Raw genomic sequence first — 19,854 nt, forward strand, 5'->3', positions numbered from 1 at the left:
CCATTGCTCTCCCTTCATGTACCTTCTTCATAGTTGGCACGGGTCTGAGTAGTAAATAATTTGGTCCAATAAACATTTGCAATAGTCTCTTAAAAGTTGTGTTATATGCATGATGCTGGATTTTTAAGTGAAAATGTATACAACACCAAGCTTCAATCTGCTTATAATTCTTAAGCATTCTGTAGGAAATGCACACCATCATAACACAATTGATGTTGGCAGGCTGTATATCCATCCAGTGAAAAGCCATAAGGCAAAAGCTGAATAATTCACTCACAGGAGAGTGTGACCTGCATGAGGGCTTGTTGGCTCTGTGTTCAATTAATCATTAGTGCACCATCTACTTAATTATACCCTGATGAAAACATGTGACAGAACTAATAAACTCTGGTTGGTCAGTACTGTATATAGTGCAATCCTTGAAGAAGTCATATTAGCAACTGGCATTGGTGAATCCCATTATGTGTCAATACTAGCAAGACAGAAAAGGAGACCAGAGCACACAGAATAAAGGAAACACATCAGTGGATTGAAGAGTTAAATTTATAAAATTCAAAAATTTTATAAAACTGATAGAATTTTGCAAAATACCCGGTTTTTTAAAATTCATTTTCACAATACCTAAAAATCTGCTTTGCAAGAGAGAGTTATAAATCTGAGTTATTGGTGAGAAAGCAGGCAAAGTTACTCACCACAATGTAAACAGTAAAAAAAAAAAGGAATAGCAAGTTTCCTGATCTCAACCCAACACATTAACCACTGAGCTGGGGAAAGAAGGCAGTCCAAAAAGAATTACTCAGCCAAAAAAATTAAATTTTACTATACAGAACCTGCCAACTAAAGTAGTTATTGCATATTCATAGCATTCCTTAGAGCTGACACATTTGGAACACCTTTTCCTCAGCTGGGTTCAGGGTCTTGTGACACAGTCAGCAGGGATACAGATATGTAGTGAATGCTCCTTCGTGACTGTTCTTGGAGCTGCTCCCCCTACATAACCTCCAAACACAAAAAAAACAATACTATATTTTCTCAAGTAGGAAAATTAATCGAATAAGTATCACACTTTTTTATTTTTAAATTACTATTTTATTAATTTTATTTCAACTCTTTGGTGCCGATTGCAGCAGATATCAAGGGTTACCTGTTAGGGAATCTTACTTGTCCTTCCTAAGAGATACTGGGATGTAGCTTAGCATTCTTACCACAAAGACATCTAACATCATCAAGAATGAATGAGAGCTGTAACAGCTACCAAGTAACCAAAACATTATGTAGAGAAGACACTGTAAGGTATATTTCCTTTTCTTTTGTTTTCCTTTTTTGAAGCAACAGATTGTTAGCAACAAGAGACAATAATTATGAGAGAGCACTGTCCTGGTGAGGCCTCACTTTGGGCCCTGTGTGCAGTTTTGGATGCCACAATATAAATAAGACAATAAGGTATTAGCATCCAAAGGAGGGTTACAAGGATGGTGAAGCTGTAGGATGAGTGGCTGAGGTCACTGCTCAGCCTGGAGGAGACTGAGGGGAGACCTCATTGCAGGAATGGCCTGAAACTGTGTCAGGGAAGGTTTAGGTTGGATATTAAGAAAAGGTTCTTATCTCAGAGGGTGTCTGGACACTGGAACAGGCTTCACAGGGAAGTGATCACAGCACTAGTCTTAAAGAGCTCACGAAGCATTTGGATAATGCCCTCAGGGTGTCCTGTGCAGGGCCAGAAGATAGACTCAATGATCTTTGTGGGTCCCTTCCAAATCAGGATGTTCTGTTGTTCTACAATAACTATTTTTTAAGTAAAAATTTGCAACAGTAAGTCTGGGTCCCAGTTTAATGAGCATAAATGGTGTAAATAAATAGCACATATGGAAAGGGTAAAGGAACACTCTTACAAATATTTAAAAATTAGCTGGTTTTGAGAGTTCGCAAGGGATATTTTTTCTTTTAATCAGGAAATACTGCAGCCTATTAACAGATTCCTACCATGCAAAAAATCTGTTATGGGAAGTGCAGCAATTATGGGTACATTCTTTCCATTTTACAGATTTTGAATTTAACAAAGGTGTATGAATTCTCCTTGCAGCACAAAAAGCCTGATTCAATGATCCCTTGCATCTAACTTTATCCTGAGTAGTGTACCTCAAATTACCAAGTTCTAGATAGCCTAAACACCAGTGCTGTAACTTTTCTGACTTCTAAACAGGTATGCCAGAGAAAAAAAAAAGTGTCATCTAATATAGTAGCAGCTGCATGGCAAAAAGGAACAACATTTTCACCTGCAGAAATGGAAAAATACTGTGGTAAAATTCTGCTCTAGTTAATTTGAGTTCAGACACACTTTTCACTTCACTCTAGCCTTTTGGCAGTTTAATGTAGTAAAGCAGATATTTAGAGGTTTGGGTTGGGTTTTTTTGCCTGAAGAGACTTCTGACTACATTCCTTTCAGGGTCAGAGTCATTCAACACTAGATCCTGCATTTATGTGCCTAATGAGAAGTGTAAAGCTGCTTTTGAGTCTTCCTGCAGAATCTAGCTCAGTCCTCTACAGCTGCCAGCAACTACCACCTAATTCTACTTTTTTGTTACAGTTTTTGATTGAAGAAAAAGGTCAGATTGTCACAAGCACTTTGCTACAAGGAGGGACCCCATAATTTTAATAGTAGTTTCAGTTGCTTTGAGTAGTTTCATAGCTGCACACAAAAGAAATTGGCATCTGCACAGCCTCTTCTGGCAAAACTTGAATAGTCTTCAGTTGTGGAAGGGACAGCCTGCATCTACTCCTGCATCTACTATCTTGTTAGCAGCCTTTCTTCTAGCTAGACTGACTGAATGATTTCATTAAACCATGTATTTCAGGTGATCATTTCTTAGCAAAAGGACTGGGTCCTAGAGAAGCCTGTGCAAGTTTTACAGTGCTGAAGCTAGAATATTTCTGCCAATAAGAAAGCTGCCAATGCATCTATGCTGCAGCTGATAGCAGGAGTAAAATGGCTAATAAGAGTTTTGGTAGAGCACATGGACCTCACTGCAGTCACTTGTCTCACAGGTTTGCAGATAGCTTCTTAAGAGTTTTCTGTCTAGCATGTTCCTTTTCATAAGAAATCTCTGTTTTCGCTGTTTGAATTAAGGGAATATTATTTTAAGTCTGGGATTCACTGTCATTTATATTGTACAGTTTTAACTAGCCACTGTAAAATCCCAAAGACCTTCCCCTTGCACAGACATACATAGAATATATAACATTCTGTAGCCTGTAGTATCATGTACTCTGATTTTAAAATCATAAGAAACACAGAAATAATTGAGAAAGCAATGTCACTAAATAGGCTGAAGACTCCACTACAAAATCCCCCAAAAAGCAGCCTAAGGTAAGACCTATTTCTTTTGTTGACCATGAGTTAAGAAAACTGTGATGGTACTTTAGAGCTCTGAATGACAATTAGCTTCAGAGAATGACAGATGTCAAAGACTCAGGTTTCCCATGCTAGCTTCGGTGCCTCGTGAACATTGACTTTCATGTAATTTTCATGGGCATCCGTGCCCAAGGTGGGGGGTTTGTAACTAGGCAAATTTACAGTCTCTTCCAGTCCAAGACATTTTATGATTCTATCATTTTCAGTTACATAGAAAATCATCTTGGGCAAGGAAAAGAGAAATCATACAGAACCTTGCTGAGTAGAATAAATCCTTATGCTATTGTGGTGAGTTAACCTTGCATGACTGTCAGAAGCCCACTCACTTTGTCTCTCAGTCCCCCTCCTCAACAGAACTGGGGGAGAAAAATGTTGAGAAAGTTCATCAGTCGAGATTGTCATGGTTTGACACTGGCACAATGCCAGTGCCTCCATGAAAATGTGATCTTTACCTTGAATGCTGTGAAGTGGAATCTAGAATAGAGCAAAGCAGGCCCAAGCTTAATAACAGGAAAAAAACTTTATTAAACTACCACTACAAAAGAAAAGAGAAAACTAAAGAAGGGAAAAAAAACACACAAAGATCCAAATGAAAACCTTGCAAAACATTCCTCCCCCCACCACCCAACTCCAACAAACCACAGTGAGACACAATCTGGACCCCAATCAGGTTTCCACCCTCCAAGCAATCGATACTCAGTCCATCAAGGGAACAGAGTCTCTCCTGTGCCACAGACCCCCCAAAAAACACAGCTCCACATCCTGTGTTTCCATGTCACACATGGCACCGCCCGGAGAAAAAGTTTGCCATGGTGACCCTTCTCCTTTCCATGCACAGTGCTCTCACCACCAATGCATGGATGGTCACTGCCTTTAGGATTTTTCCTTTCAAGGATGCCCTGCCAAGAGGGGAGAAAACAACAGTTCAGTTTTTCATTGTTTGGGACCACAGTCCCCCCCATTTTCCCCTGGGGCCGAGGGCTCAAGAACAGAGATCTTCTTCTCTTCTCTTTCCTTTCCAGGGCAAGGGGGCGCCACCACAAACCCCCTAACCTTTTCTCTGTTCACTCCACTTTTGTCTTTTTCTCAGCTGAAGCAGGTCTCTTGACTCACTGGCATCCTCCCAAAACACAGTCCCTCTTGAAGGAGAAGATTTGGTTCAGGTTGTGGCTAACACGGAAAAGTCCAGCTAAAAGCCACTCCTTGTCCCCCTCCCATCCAGAATTCCTCCTTCCAACATCCCATCCCAGGGTCCAAGGTGTCCCTCTTCCTCTCTTTCAAACCGAGGAGGGGAAAGGAAAATTCACAAAGCTTTCATTTCTCAAGGAAGGGTTAAAAGTCCGAACTCCCAGGATGGCTCGATGCCCAGACATCCAGCAACTCCCACACACTGGGCACCTTGCAGCTCCCCCCGCTCCTCCTTGCGGCTTTCTCTCTCCCTCTCGGGAGAGGAACTCTGGGGGGGGGAAATGGAGACATTTCAGATTTCTTCCACCCTTCCATCTGCAGGGGCCAGCCCGGTTCCAGTCCTTTCACCACCCTTGGGGCTTTCGGCCTACCTTTCTCAGGCCATGGGGGCTTCCCCTCCCCCACCCAGCTCGTGGCTGGGCGGGGGAAGGTCTGCACTGCACGCTGACCGAAACTAAAGAGAGCGAGTTCCCCTGGGAATTCTGCTTTCAACCCCTCTGTGTTCTCAGAGGCGTGTCTACTTTCAATTGGTCAATATCTAAATTGACCTCTTCCTTCCGGGGAAAAATTATTTTTCCGTGTCAAACCACGACAGAGATGAAGACACAAATGTTGTTTACTAAGTACCATGAAGGTAGGACAGGCTTAACCAAGGGAAAAATATTTTTTGCAAATTAAAAATAGGAGTAGGATAGTAACAAAGAAAGACCAAACCAAAAAAATCTTACTCCTTCCTCTTTTTCCCAAGCTCAGTTTTGCTCCTGAATTTTCTGCCTCCTTCTCCTGCCCAGCTGGTGCAAGGAAATGACCTGTTCATTATACTCTATCTTTGCTGCTCCTCCATGTAATCACAAAACTGTTAGAGTTGGAAGAGACCTCTGGAGGTCATCCAGTCCAAGGCCCCTGCCAAGGCCAGTCGCTAGAGCAGGTGAGGCAGGAATGCATCCATGTGGGTTCAGAATGTCTCCAGAGAGGGAGACTCCATGACGGTCCTGGGCAGCCTGTGCCAATGCTCTGCCATCCTCAACATAAAGTTAATCCTCTTGTTGAAGTGGAGCTTCTCGAGTTTTAGTTGATGGCCATTGCTCCTCATTGCTCCTCACACTTTTTCACTTTTCCCCCTGCTCCAGTGTAGGTCCATTCCATGGCCTACAGTCCTTCAGGAACAGATTTCACCATTTATTGGGTCCTTATTGGGCTGCAGTTCCAGAAAACTGCCCCAGTGTGAGCTCCTTTTCACATGCATACTACCTGGAGACAGCTTCAGGATGGACTTTCCACAGACTGCAGCTTTCTTTAAAGCATCTCCATCTGCTGCAGCACCAGGTCTCCAGTGACTACAGTGTGGATATCAGCTCTTCAGAGGTACTCCACAGGCTGTGGGGGCACAGCTTCCTCACCATGTATGGGACCACAGGCTTGTCAGAAACTGGAATATTAGTTTATGACTTAAACATCTTCATGAAGGACTTTTGCCTGTTATAGCATAACTGTATTACAAAAGCTGCAGAGAAGACCACCCACACCTGAGTGGGGCCCTGGCTGAGACCCTGCACTGCTCACTGATGAAGATAAATAAACTAATGGCCCTGTGAGAGCAGTGAGGCCATGCCACGCTGGGCACGGGGCTCGTGGAGTGGCCCCTTCACCCCGAGCAGCCTCAGCCACACCAAAGACACGGGGCAGCCACGGCCATGGCATCTGAGGGACCCCGAGGGACCCCGACCCTGGACAGGGCACGGCAGCACAGCGCAGCAGGCCTGGTGCTGCAAGGGACAGTGTCAAACTGGGTCCCTGCAAGGGAGGCACCTGGCTCCCACCTGCCCAAAGGAATCTCAATCCACAGGATTCCACACGTTTTGGTGTGGCACGCTGGCACGGCAGCTGCAGGGGACCTCACCACCAAGAAGTCCAGATGAGGGGAGCAATGAGATGTCTCTTGTCTACAAGGGTGATACGCATCCACCTAACCCCTGTCACTCTCTCCTTGCTGCCCCATGTATACCCCTTCCCTTCCCTTCCCTTCCCTTCCCTTCCCTTCCCTTCCCTTCCCTTCCCTTCCCTTCCCTTCCCTTCCCTTCCCTTCCCTTCCCTTCCCTTCCCTTCCCTTCCCTTCCCTTCCCTTCCCTTCCCTTCCCTTCCCTTCCCTTCCCTTCCCTTCCCTTCCCTTCCCTATTAAATAAATTTATTCAACACCAATATCTAACCTCATTTGGTTTTAATCATGTTTTTAGGTGTATTTCCAGTTTTAAAAGTTCTTTCCATTTTATACACAGAGACTTAATTTTCTTTGCTCTTCTGGATTTAAACCGGATTGCAACAAGGCTTCAGGAGAACTTCTGCTCCAATGACTGGAGCACCTTCTTCCTCTTCTTTTGCCCTGACCCTGGTGTCAGCAAGGCTATTGCTCTCACATAATCTCACTTTTCTCTTGCAGCTCTCTTGCAGCATTTTGTACGCTTTTTCTAATTGATTTCCAGAGGCAGCACTAATAGCTCAGCTAATGTGATCAGCAGTGTCCTGTAGCGGGACTGTTCAGGCTGGCTGTCCTATACAAGGGCAGCACCAGCTGTTTTCTTACAAAGGCCACCCTACAAGTTCTCTACTGCCAACACTTGACATGTACACCCAATACTCCTATTTTAAACTCTTGCATCCCAGTAACTTCACCTCAAAACTTCTACAAATTCAGAAGAGGAATTACTTGAACACAATAATCTTCATATTCAAGAAATTGTTAAGGCTGCTAACTCTGAAAAGTTCTGGGGCTAAGCCACAGGAACAGATCACTGCAAACAGGACATGGTGAAGATGCAGAAAGTTGGGTCCAGGTTGCAAGGACCTCAATGCTGTTGATCTGCCACTATTAAAGCCTCAAAGCAGAAGTCTTCCATGTTCACAGTAAGACCACATTTAATGCTGCATTTCCAAGTGGTTCTGACAGAAATTCTTCCTGTGAGACAGCCCGGGATCTTGAATAGAAGTAACAGACTTAGAGTCAGACAGGACTTCCCCAGTACCAGAGCATCAAGACAGAGCCTTCCTTATGTTGTTAATCCCACTGCAAAGAGAGCACTAGAGCATGGGGCAGCTGGTCCAGTCAAGAAAGGATTACTGCTTCAGAACTAAGTATTACAGCTCTACTCCAAATGCCAGTAAAAAGCAGGTTCATCTGCTGCCATAGCTTGCAGCAGCCTCCTACCCCAGTGCCATCCCAAAGGCAGTTCAGGATTTCTGTCAGTTGGACAGGTCATTTTTCACTCCGTAGCACAGTTTCCTCTGGTGCTTACTCTGCACATTTGCTGCCCAAGACTATTGACTAATCCCAGTAAAAAAAAAAAAAACAAAAATAAACTTTGAAACTGCATTTGTCATTTCCAAAATGGTTTTAGTGATATAATCAGGTAGTTTACATAAAAGCAGATATCTGAAGAATTCAAATTTCCACCTCTGGCAGCACAGTGTATACTTCATTTTTTAAAATTTATTTACTCAAATGGATACAGGCATCAGCAACTATTATCTTTACAATCCTGAACCCGTATTGAGTATAAAAAAATGTTTATACTCCACAGAGGAGCATCTTAAAACAAAGCATGAAATGCATCACAGGTTTTCTACAGTAAGGATTTTAGCACTCTTCAAGTGGAAAATTTGAAGCAATTCAGATCTCTATTTCATGCTTTTGTATTATCTGGAGGAGTATGATTAGATAGTATCAATTAGTAGTAATTTTAGGTAGTTGTAGTTTCGTCATCTGCTAGAGTGGTATTTGTTGAACAAAAAATTCAGAATTTGGAGAACATATAGTGTTCATTTGGGCCATTTACCTGCATAATTTGATTATATTTTAAATATGACAATTTTCATGTGTTAAACCAAATCTGTGGAAACCAAAATGCTAAGAATCTTCCCCTGTATACACTGCTAGTCTTGTTAAAGGCTAGGGTAATGTTTGGATTTAAAACATTAGAAAGCACCACGTATTGTAGTTAATTTTCTTTTCTTCTCAGTAAAATTTAACACATTGCATTTCTCATATGAGCATTCTCCTGTTAAATCTTACTGCCAGTTTTCTAAGAATGAAATCTTATTCTGTTCCCAGTCAGTAGATAATGGATTTATACTGATTTTTCCCCCCACCATCAGAAGTTCTGATTCAGAGTAGTTAGCTCTTCTGCCTTGCTTTTTCAGAAAACTGCACTGTAACTCACTTTTTAATTTTTTTGTCTATGAGCTACTGAGTAGACAATACACTGAGCTGCACCAGTAATAATAGAAGAGGATTTTGTGTCAGGCAGAATTACATCCTTTTAAGGCATAACCTGAATTAAATGAAAAATGGAGAATATTAAATATTCCCAGCAAGACAGAGTTCCAAATTTCCATAATGAAATGAGTGGCATCCTATCAAAGTTATTTGTAAAAATTGCTGTTGCCATTCTTGCAACACTTTAAGCACAACCTTTTAATCACTTTATCTTCCCTAGTGCTTCTACTGTTAGTGCCGATTTATTTTGTTCCTACAGCTTAAAAGGTTAAGGTTTTGTAATTAATTAAATTAATGGAAGTCTAAGTTAGACATCTGCCTCTGTAAGCTAAAAATAGTGAGGAGTTAGTGAACAGTGTTGTAAAAGCAAATAAATTAGTGACTGCTTCTATCCAGTGGTAAAGGCCTTTGTGGATATAATCAGTCATCCCTCAGTCCATTTCCATTATATATTCCCCAAAGCTGAATATATAATGTACAGCTAGTTAGTGCCACAGCACTAAAATGAATCAGCCCAAAACTCAGATGCTGATGCCCTGACACTGAGCAATCTTCCATAAAAGAGAAAAAATAAGACCAATCTCTCCTTAGTGGCTGTTGACAAGGATTCACTTTGATCAACAAGAATGTGTGTTTAAAGTAGTATAAAGTTATGGGTTTTTTTAATTAAAAAAAAAAAACATTGCCTCTCATCTGCTGGATCTGGGTGGAACATCCTTAGGAAATAATAGGATTATGCAAATCATAGTAAATGTGAAGATGTCCATATTCATTACTAAAGTTAGCTTTGAACAGATCAGTCCACAGACCTGAGAAACAATGGCATCAAAATACTAAAAAAGAGCCTGTAAAAATACTAAAAATGGACCTGTTTATATTAAATATCCATTGAATATAAACAATATCGAATGATATTCAATTTCCAATGTATATAAACAAATTTAAGAATTAACTGCTTGAGGGTGGGTGGAACCAGTGTCAAAACATAAAGGTATTTAAACTGTGAGGCTGCAAAACCATTTACACAAGTTGCATATAAATGAAATTAAGCAAATCATAACTGATTTCAGAAGAGATCTGTAATGAACAGAGATCTGTAATGAATATCTATGTACAATAGGGAAGTCTGGACACCACTTCACACTGCTGAGACTTCAGTGCCTCCTGTTATATATACATCGTGCATATGCAGTTCTGCACCCTGTTTGGAAATCAGGAAACTCACAAAGCAGTGGGAAGAGCAGAGCCTAAGAAAAATGCTGAGTAGCTTGGTAACTTCCCCAGGTTGTAAATCTGAAATTAATTAAAATCGTAAGATACTGATACTGGCAAAGAGGTTAAGTAATGTAAGTAACATGGTAAGGCAGGAACTTATTGAAAGAAAAAAAGTCAGATTGAAAATAAAAGCTTTAAAGTTTGTAAAACAGTAAAAATCTTTTATTATATAGTGCTTGAGGATAAAAGAACATACCTCTAATTTCCTTGACCTATTTTTACTTCTCCTTTTGCACCCTCATGATCTTAAATTGCAGCAGCCCAACCTCCACCAAAATATCCTTACTGAACTATATCCTTTCCAGAAAGCAGTAGTCCCCTGAAGTCATCAACGGTTCCACTGCTTACAGCATGAATATAAAAAAAGTATGTCAAAATAAGTGATTCACTGAGCGAAGAGCAGCTTTGTTTTCTTTCCCTGAAAATATAACCTGTTCATATTGACACGGAGGAAGCTGACAGATGTGAAAATACAGTATAGTAGCATTAAAACAATAGCTTTGAGGACCCCTATAACCCTCTTAAATCTGAGGGACATTATTGTCTACGTAGCACTGACATTTAAGATGCTTGTAAGAGAACTTGTAAGTAACCACCTCTCAGGAGCAAGTTTATTACTGCAGTGATAGACAACAAAAATATCTTTGCTTTTATAAGCCTTCTCTTTGTCTCTATACAGAGCAAGATGCCACCAAACTGAGGGGGGTTTATTAGCGGTAATACAGAACAGATTCAGGCATTAGTCACAATATATTACTGTATCTATTTTTAACTACAATTTAACAGACTGGTCACAGAGATAAACACCTGCTCTTTGGAGGTGGTACTCTGCTACAGCAAAGGCTTAGACTCTCCTTAATCACAGTTGTACACAATATAAATCTCCACTAGGATCAGTGTCAGGAGCAACAGGATACAATAAACTGGATGATGCACTAAGGGAAAAGGCTTGGGTATGCATGCTGGCAGACTCCATATTCTTCAGTATATGACAAAATAAGCCTGGTGCCAAAAACGTATTTTACAATCACAGAATCACTTAGGTTGGAAGAGGTCCTTCAGATTATTGAGTCCAACTGTTAACCTAACACTACAAATTCACCACTATACCACATCCTTTTAAGTGCCATGCACTCTTTATTATCAGAAAATAGGTAGTAATAAAGAAAATCTGTTCAACATGGAAAGCCTGCCATAGTAATTTAATCACATAAAGTCTTCAAAACAACTTAGAAGACTTTAGAAAATTCACAACATGGTGATGTTATCTTCTTTCCTCATCACATCCAATTTGCATCAACTTCATTTTTTATCACCAGTAAAATACACTTCATTAATTTTTTTTAATTCAAAGCAAATTAATATATCACCAAAACACTGCCAAATACTTCTGCAGCTCCCCACTGCCAAAATATTCTGTGTGCTCTGGAAATAGAGACTGCTTCACAGACCGGCAGAGCCGCCTGGGGAGAGGGGGAGAAGTTTTCTGTGTTTAGTTAAATTTAGCAGTATGCTTTTCCTTAGACAAGTTCCATCTTACTAACACTCATACTTACTTGGAAAAAAGAATAAAGATTTGGCTCTGCAAGCAAACATATTTCATAGAGCAATTATTATACCAGCATACATGGCTCAATATTAAAATAATAAATCCTTTAAATTAGAAAAATGAAGAAACTGCTTCTTCATAATCTGAAATCACATCTCTGTGTTTTGCTCATGAGAACAAAGTTTACAGGCATAAGTTGCACATAAAGGGTTTATTTTAAATGTTTTAAGGATAGAGTTACATCATAATTATAAAAATTACTTACAGAATTAAGTAACAATTTAAAGTGTTTATACTTCTAAATGCAGAGAACAGGGAACTGTCTACATTGTTCAAAATAAAATAAAAATAAAGAAATCAAGCTCTAAAGATGAATTTAATACCTAATTTAAAAATGCGAACACGAAGACCTCTGAACTATACGCATACCAAGAACCATCCAAATTGCACTAATGATGTAAAATACAAAAAGAACAGCATTTTCAAGGAACCAGAAACTGTTTTTACCGTAATTCTTTTTCCTGATGCAACTTGACAATTCTCTCTGAAGACAAAGCCCCTATGTTTAAACAATTCATTTAAAGAATGCTTCTACCTATTCCAACTAAAAGGGTTTTCCCCATCTCTACTCCAACATAGTTTAGGGTTTGGCACTCAAAAAGAAAGAAGAAGAATGTAGTGTTCTGCTATTCAACTGAAATTTTATTTTTTCTTTAACAGAATACATGGTCCCTTCAAATGCTGTATGACACATACAACTGGAAAATTACCTTCCGTTGGCACTATGCTCGTCTCACCGGTGCATTTAATCCTACTAACAACCATTAAAACAGCACAATAAGCAAATTCACAAAAAACTGAACACAAAATAAAAACAGAACAAAACAAAAACCTAAACATTTTAACATGCAACTTTAGTTTGTTACATTGAATGTTCTAACCCTCTAAGCATGCAAAAAAGGATGGTCTGCATTTAAGTTTGTTTTTTTTTTTTTTCCCTTTTAAGTTTTACATGGCAGCCTGACATCACACACACGCACACACACAATATACAACAATACTACAGCAGGTAAATGTGAAAGGTGAGTAACTTTTATACAAAGATCCATGGCTTGTGCCATCACAAGCCCTATGTGATTTTGGAAAGTAATGTTGAACCCCTATAACAAGGAACCAACATTTAGTTACCAGGGTAACGCAAGCACTGCATGCAGATCTGAAACATGAGCCTAAAACAAAGCCCAAAGCAGATGGGCAGGGAGTGGAATTAGTCTCAAGCCTCAAAACTGTGGTTTAAGCTATCAAAAAAAATAAAACCCAAAAAACCAAACCAAACCAAACCAAAACAAAAAATCCCCAAAAAATCCCCAATTGAAAATATCCACACAACGGACGAATGGGGACATCCAAAAACAACAGTGAAATTTACAGTTTGTAGATTATTCTCTAATTGTCAGAATACATAGTGTATTCAATAGGCTTGCAGAAAACCCACAAATGCAAGCCTAATGCTAAAAGTGTTCCAGTAGACCTAAACCTCAGATATTTCAAAACAAACCTCTTATTCCTCAGATATGTAGCCCCAAGATCAGTGTACTAGGTAATCCATGTATCTTGTGTGTAATTAATACACTCACTCATTCCTGTGCCACAAATATTGACTTGGGCTCATGGAGCCAGGCTCAGCTTTGAGATTTACATGCAGGACTCTTAAGAGTCAATAGAAAACACAACAGATCTGCAGGATGAAAACACTGTGTTGCAAATCTGCTCACTTTGTTCAAACACAAGAAACATTTACGACTCAGGTACTTACTGCATAAGGACTGCATTGAGAAGCTATTCACTGAAAGACAATAGCCTGCCTTTGGTTGCCCATGATGAAATACTGGACATAATGCAATATAGTAGCAATGGACAAAGAATTAAGGTATCATATTTATACGGAGAGTATTTATTACCATTCAACAGCATAATGAGGCACAAGCCTTAAGGCTAAATTATGAAATCAGGCAAAAAAATGGACAGAAAGGGGCTTAAACCACTGAGTCTTCAATACCAAGAATACCCACAACAGAGGTAGTCTGCACCTCTGTCCTCTGATTAACAGCTCCTGCATTCTTCCACTAATGGCACACAGTTGGATATCAGGGTATTTGTTCCTTCCATCAAAAGTGTTAACTGTCTTCACATTCTGTACTTCTGTGAAGCAGTTCTTTGAAACTTGCAGAGCTCTGCCTTACTGTAACATGACAACCTTGTTGCTGTGCTGCATTGTTGTTTCAATTCCATATTTTAAAAGCTGCCACACTTAAGGAAACCCTAATTTTCATTTACAACTATCTTGCGAGATTATAACCATGAAAAGATTTTGCAGTTGTGGGCTGCTATTTACATCCACAAGCTAATGCAGATGACTGAACCACTGAGACTGCCTTATAGCTTCCATTAGATAGTACACCACTAGCATGCAGAACTCTAGTGTTCATAGAATGAAATTAATGTTAACAGCATACCTCAAAGCAAGTACAATGTACACCACAAAAGGCAACAACAGGTTTAAACTGTAGATTTATCCAGACACTCCTTAAGTGGAAAAGCCAGGAAAAGAATAAACTGGGAAGATGCCTTCTTGAACCAAAATTATTAAAAGCAAACCAAAACAGAGGAATGCAACAGACTGAGCAGAAGGCAACAAATGCTTCTCCTTCTCTAAAGTTACATCTTCACTGTAAAAGGAAACCCCCTCCCACTCCCCTGGTGTGAGACTGTATTTACCATGTAAAATATTAATTACTGTTAGACTTCTAAGTCCAAACACAAACATTCAGGTTGCTAAGTTTTGATTTTAAATGAGAGACTACTGATGCCAATGCGTAGTCTAAATTCTTCTGAAGTAGCATATATACTGTTAAGAGTTGTGGCACCAAGCACTTGGGTTTTGCTAATAAGTGTGTATAACAAACAAAGAAAGAAGTACAACATTTAGGATTGAAGGCAGCCTTGTTGCATGTATTTTACTGGTTCCTATGACTTGTAAATATGGGCCATTAACTGGCATATTCTAATTAAGTGGTTATACAGATTAAATGTAATTTTATAGTGTAAAGCCTTTTCAATGAAAGGTGCGTAATCCAAACACTTGATATCCTACTGACCTGTGACTAGTAAAAAATGCACAAGCATTTCCACGCACTGCAAGTTCTTAAAAAGCTGATTTTGAAATAAAGTGTAGAAACACAGCAGATTGATGTTACTTGGGTTAGGCACTCCTTGATACTGCACAAACTGTTTAAACCTTTCAGAAAAGTCACCTCTGTCCCAACCCTGAAAACAAGGACTGCCAGTATCCAAGAAATTAAATTTAATGTTACAAAAGAAGGCATATCAAAATATCAAACTACACTTGCATGTGGCAGTTGAACAAGTGAGTGCAAGATTGAAGAAAAAAATCAAAATCTATGAAAAAATTTAGATTAATGATTACAATACTAGATCAACTTTACACAGCTTGAATTTGCAGCTGTTCTTTGCTTTTAACTCCCTCCTGCCCAAACATACTGACTTCCTTCAAGAAAAGGAGTTCTCTTACACAAAATGTGTCATGTTTGTATTACTCAGAACAAAACAGTTTTGCTGGCAGAGATTGTGGGTTCGCAGGGACATTTAAGCTTTCGTTAAACTGGAAAGCAGTCAAGTCTTTGTGTCTACAAATTTTACATTTAATAGTTCCACAAATTTGGCAAAAGTTCATGATGATGTCTAGGATGTCTTCACCAAATCGTAGACATAAATATGGAAATCATCATCAAACTTGATGAAATAGACAGATGGTTTGGCTTCAACTTGATGAATGACCATGCCAGTCCTTTTCGAGCCATCTTCTTTGGCATATTCCACTTGTTTGCCTACCAGGCTGTCCACAACTTCACCTGGTTCCCGTTCTGCAGGAGGTGAATCATCTGTAACATAAACCAGTATGCTTTAGTAGACATTAACAAAATTTTGCACTATTGGAATACAACTACACAGTTGTCTTTAAAAATCATACAAAACAATTAAAAGTTGTAAACAGCTTAATTAATTTAATTCAGACAACCTAACAATTGCCATGCTTGTGGAAAGTAGTTGCAGAAAAATTTTTCTAGCAATACTGTCTTCAGTTTTATTAAGACAAAACCAGCACTTTGGTAAGAGAAGTAAATCTTTGACAGGAAGGTGTATACACAAGTTGTAGAAAATGGCTGTAGACAGCTGAATTTAAGCCATGAGCAGAAAAAGGCATTGGACCTACTTAGCAGAAAGGTACTCTAACTTCCCTCTTCCCACACATGTTATTCAAAGGTTCAATGTGTGGATTTGACTACAACAGAAGCATCTCTTCTGAAATGGTAGCAGGTGTCAACTCCTTATTAAAAGGGACTTTTGACGCCATATTTGAGTAATTTTGGTGAAGTCTGACTGTATTATTTTCCTCTCTGGCAAAACCTAACCAGACAATCCCTACGTTAAATCTGGATTATGAAAGGTGTGTTTTGCAACATGCATAGTGATTGGCTACAAGCCAATCACAGAACATGATAAAGGGTAAGAAGTACTATATGGAGAACTGGAAGCTAACCACATATTCTTTCTCAGCTCCTCTTCTTTGATGCCTAGTTCAGATAAATTTCTTTGTATTGTACTGGAAAACTTTCTAAAGCAATTGTAATATCTGATGTGGCTTTTATTCTGGAAATCATATGCTTTTAAATTAATAACTTAGTTACAAGTCTATATTAAGAATCCCTTACAGATTCTATCCATTTTATTTTGAGTTTTGAGAACTATGAAAGAACTCTCAAAGGAGGAAAAAAAAAACAGGGAATGAATAGACTGGCTTGCATTTGCACTTAGAAACTCAGGCAAATAGAAGTTTCTCTTTTTGTGTTTCAGCTCCTCTATAAATGCACTGTCACACATAGTTATTATCCTCTTAGTATGAGCTTTATAGGAAGATTCTTTCTTGGCAAAGATTCAAGTTCAGTGCCTATATTTTCACTTAGAAGTGTAGGCCATGTTTTAGTATCAGATCCAACAGTATATTTTCCCTTTACGAAAAGAAAAAAGGTTAAAACAAATTATCTATTATTTGATCTCTTCATATGTGCAGAACCAACACTTGATAAGGGTCAGTACCCTAGAAATTTTATTTATAATATTATGGCAGGTTCCACCACATTTACAGAACTATCTGCAGATATTCTAAAATCTGATTTTGAACAATACTATTCCAAAATACTACCATCCAGCTGTTGACTCAAAGACATGATTCAAAATATCTGGAAAGCATTCATGTTCAGGAAAGGAAACAAATACTTAGAAGTGTTTAGAAAATCAGTAAGCAATAATTGTTTGGTGAGCACAGAGTGTAAAGTGCACTAAAAGCAATTAAGATTTAAATGGAAAGGAAGCATGTAAATTTTCCTTACTCTCAAGGTGGAAGAAAGCAAAGCAGACTTAAAATACATTCCTAATCCATTTTGATGGTCAATACAAAGAACAAGTTATTTTAATATTTAAGTCTGAAAGAGCTTGCTTTATTTCTTCAAGAAGAGGAAGGTCACTTTTTTCCATTAACATCTGTAGTTCTTTCTTTAAAAGCATCAGAGATGTTGCTTTTTGCTTGGGCCAGAGGAGAGGGCAATTTGAACACAGATAGTTAGCACAGAGATACTGCAAGTAAGTGCCACTTTTTTATTCTGCCAGATCATTACCAGTGGTGTATCTGAAACAAGATGATCTCAAACTCAACAAGTTACTAATTGGAGAACTGTAGTGGCTGACTACATAGCTCTTTGCATATGTATTAGTTACAATTAATTTTCTATAAATTAATACTAGTCTTTAGGATTAATAGAAGTCCTGAAGAAGACTACTTCATCCAAAATGAGGAGAAATACCAAGAGAAAAAAATTTATATATAACTAGTGTTAGAAAATGTGAGAGAAAATCAATTTCCAAAAAACCAGTACTTCTTTCCCACAGGCAACTACTCAAGAAGCTTTTCACACTGAAGACACATAGCTCAGTGAAATTGTTCTTACTGTATCAGTTTGACCCAAAATATTCATTCCCACAAGAACTGTTCAGAGATACAAATCAAGAGCCAACTCCACACAACATGATACTTTTGTAAGAAAACAGCAGTGGAAAACTTTCTGCTTGTCAATTCCCACTAAAAAACCAAAACGTCAAGTCTTTCTTGGTAGTACACCCATATTTTCAGCAGAATTAAGATTAATTATGAAAAGTATCACCCTGTATACATCACTGCTAAGAAAAGTTAAATATTTCAGCAGTTAACATAGATATTCTTTGTTGTATTATCACATTTGTTAGCTGTGTAAAAAAAAATTAAATGTAATATCAAACATGATGTTTGTTTGCCAGCTATCTCGACCATAAATAAATCACAGCTAAATGTTTAATATGAAAAGCTGTCAGAAGAAAACAGTAACTGGCCTACTTACTTGAATCAGGCATAATGCGAAGGTCACCTTCTTTATAATCATCTAAGAGCTGGTACATGTACAAGACGGGATCCTTCTCATACGTAATATAAAACCATGTGTTCATAATAGGAGCTCGAGCCAAGACCATCCCCCTCCATTCATCTTTTGAGCCATCCTCTGTCTCAAACATATGTTCCACAGCTTTACCAATCATTGTGTCTGCCAGGTGGGCATCACTAATTCGAGACGAAGCTGAAATGAAACAGCATTTCAGAAATATATTCAAAATCATATATATGTATCTTTGTGTATTAATCACCATAAAGATTATTTTTACAATCTGATTGGCAGTTAGTAAATTCATATACAAAACAAATAGTGTCCATTCCAGAGAGTTTAGTGCTGTGGAACTAAGAAGTTCAGAAGGTTGTTAAAACAACAATGCATTATTGTACTCCCTGTGATTAAACAATCACAATGCAAGCTAGTAAGAGATCAATCGAGCAAGAAAGACTCTGAACTTTAGACACTGGACGGGGAGAGGTAGAAACAAAAGGCCGGTCTCACGGCAGTTCTATGATGTTATTAATTCAGCTTTGGGGTTTGGTTCCTCATAACTCAACCCTACGGACTGTAACCAATTCCTTTGCAGTTAAAAGGAACAACAGCTTTTTCTATTTACAAACTAGTGTTTACTTGAGTAGGTATCACACCTGGTGGATTGAAAAACCTGCAGTTTAACAATCCAAGTGCTAATTCTGAAAAACAAAAAGCATTATTACTAATCAGGTTAGTTCATTTAGAAAATGTCTTCCAGCCATTATTTTAAGTACACGGTGGTAGTACAAGAAAAAATGTAACCTTATTACTGTTAGACACACAAAATAGACAACATAGTCTAGATGGCTCAGAGTTGAAATTTTAACAGAAATATCAGTGTTAATCTGAAAACTACAGAATGTACTATATACTACTTAATGACAGAAGACAGCAACTGAACTCACTAGCATCATCAAAGTTTTGTGGAATAGAAAAAAACTCCAAGATTTTAGATTACCTGCCATGAGACAAAAATGAAATTGACCAGTAACATTTAAGTGGTCATGGGTTACCTTGGGGGAAGTCTGGAGGGATTAGTGGAAAACATTCAGTGATAAATACCAGCCAATATATATATTTGTTTAGGAGAAAAACCCTAAACACTCACCAACTCTGTCTGGAAGAACTTCAAGTGCTGAAACTCTTTCATCTTTGTGAAGTTCTAGTCCGTACACACAATCAAATCCATCGTACTTTATGAGATAGAGCGAGGGATTTACAGGAACTTGATCAAGAACTGTGCCCTTCCATTGTGTTACAGGTCCACTTCCTTCTTTCCATCCGTGCTGTATCCTGCAGCCTACAATATTTCTTCGTGGCTGAGAAATAGGTTTGCTTGGTCCCACATTGTTTCTATGTTTTCTGTACACAGATACAAACATTAATATTAAACAAGTACATACATATTCTACTTAAGAAAATACTTGTATGCTTTTACATAAAAATATAAATATAAAAAATATTTTATAGCTTAGCACACCTTATTCAAATTAGGTCATAAAGCTTATCATGCTTTATGGGAAAAAAGAAAAACAAAAGTAGTGACACATTTTTGACATGCTGTATA

The 19,854-nt window shown here is 38.6% G+C and overlaps 1 protein-coding gene across 5 annotated transcripts in view; it reads right to left on the reverse strand.

Moving 5' to 3' along the window:
• Nucleotides 1–11,890: 11,890 nt before the first annotated feature.
• The window catches only part of SPIN1 (spindlin 1), a 63,037-nt gene continuing 55,073 nt past the window's right edge, over nt 11,891–19,854 (reverse strand). For all 5 annotated transcript variants that reach the window (XM_021530430.3, XM_021530429.3, XM_077790544.1 and 2 more), the window contains exons 4-6: nt 19,396–19,649; nt 18,207–18,440; nt 11,891–15,656 (exon numbers count right to left, since the gene is read on the reverse strand). In XM_021530430.3, coding sequence (XP_021386105.1) covers nt 15,457–15,656; nt 18,207–18,440; nt 19,396–19,649 — 688 coding nt within the window. In that variant the 3' untranslated portion in view covers nt 11,891–15,456. The remainder of the gene's footprint in view (nt 15,657–18,206; nt 18,441–19,395; nt 19,650–19,854) is intronic.

Source organism: Lonchura striata, chromosome Z (assembly GCF_046129695.1).
Source record: "Lonchura striata isolate bLonStr1 chromosome Z, bLonStr1.mat, whole genome shotgun sequence".
Lineage (NCBI taxonomy): Eukaryota > Metazoa > Chordata > Aves > Passeriformes > Estrildidae > Lonchura > Lonchura striata.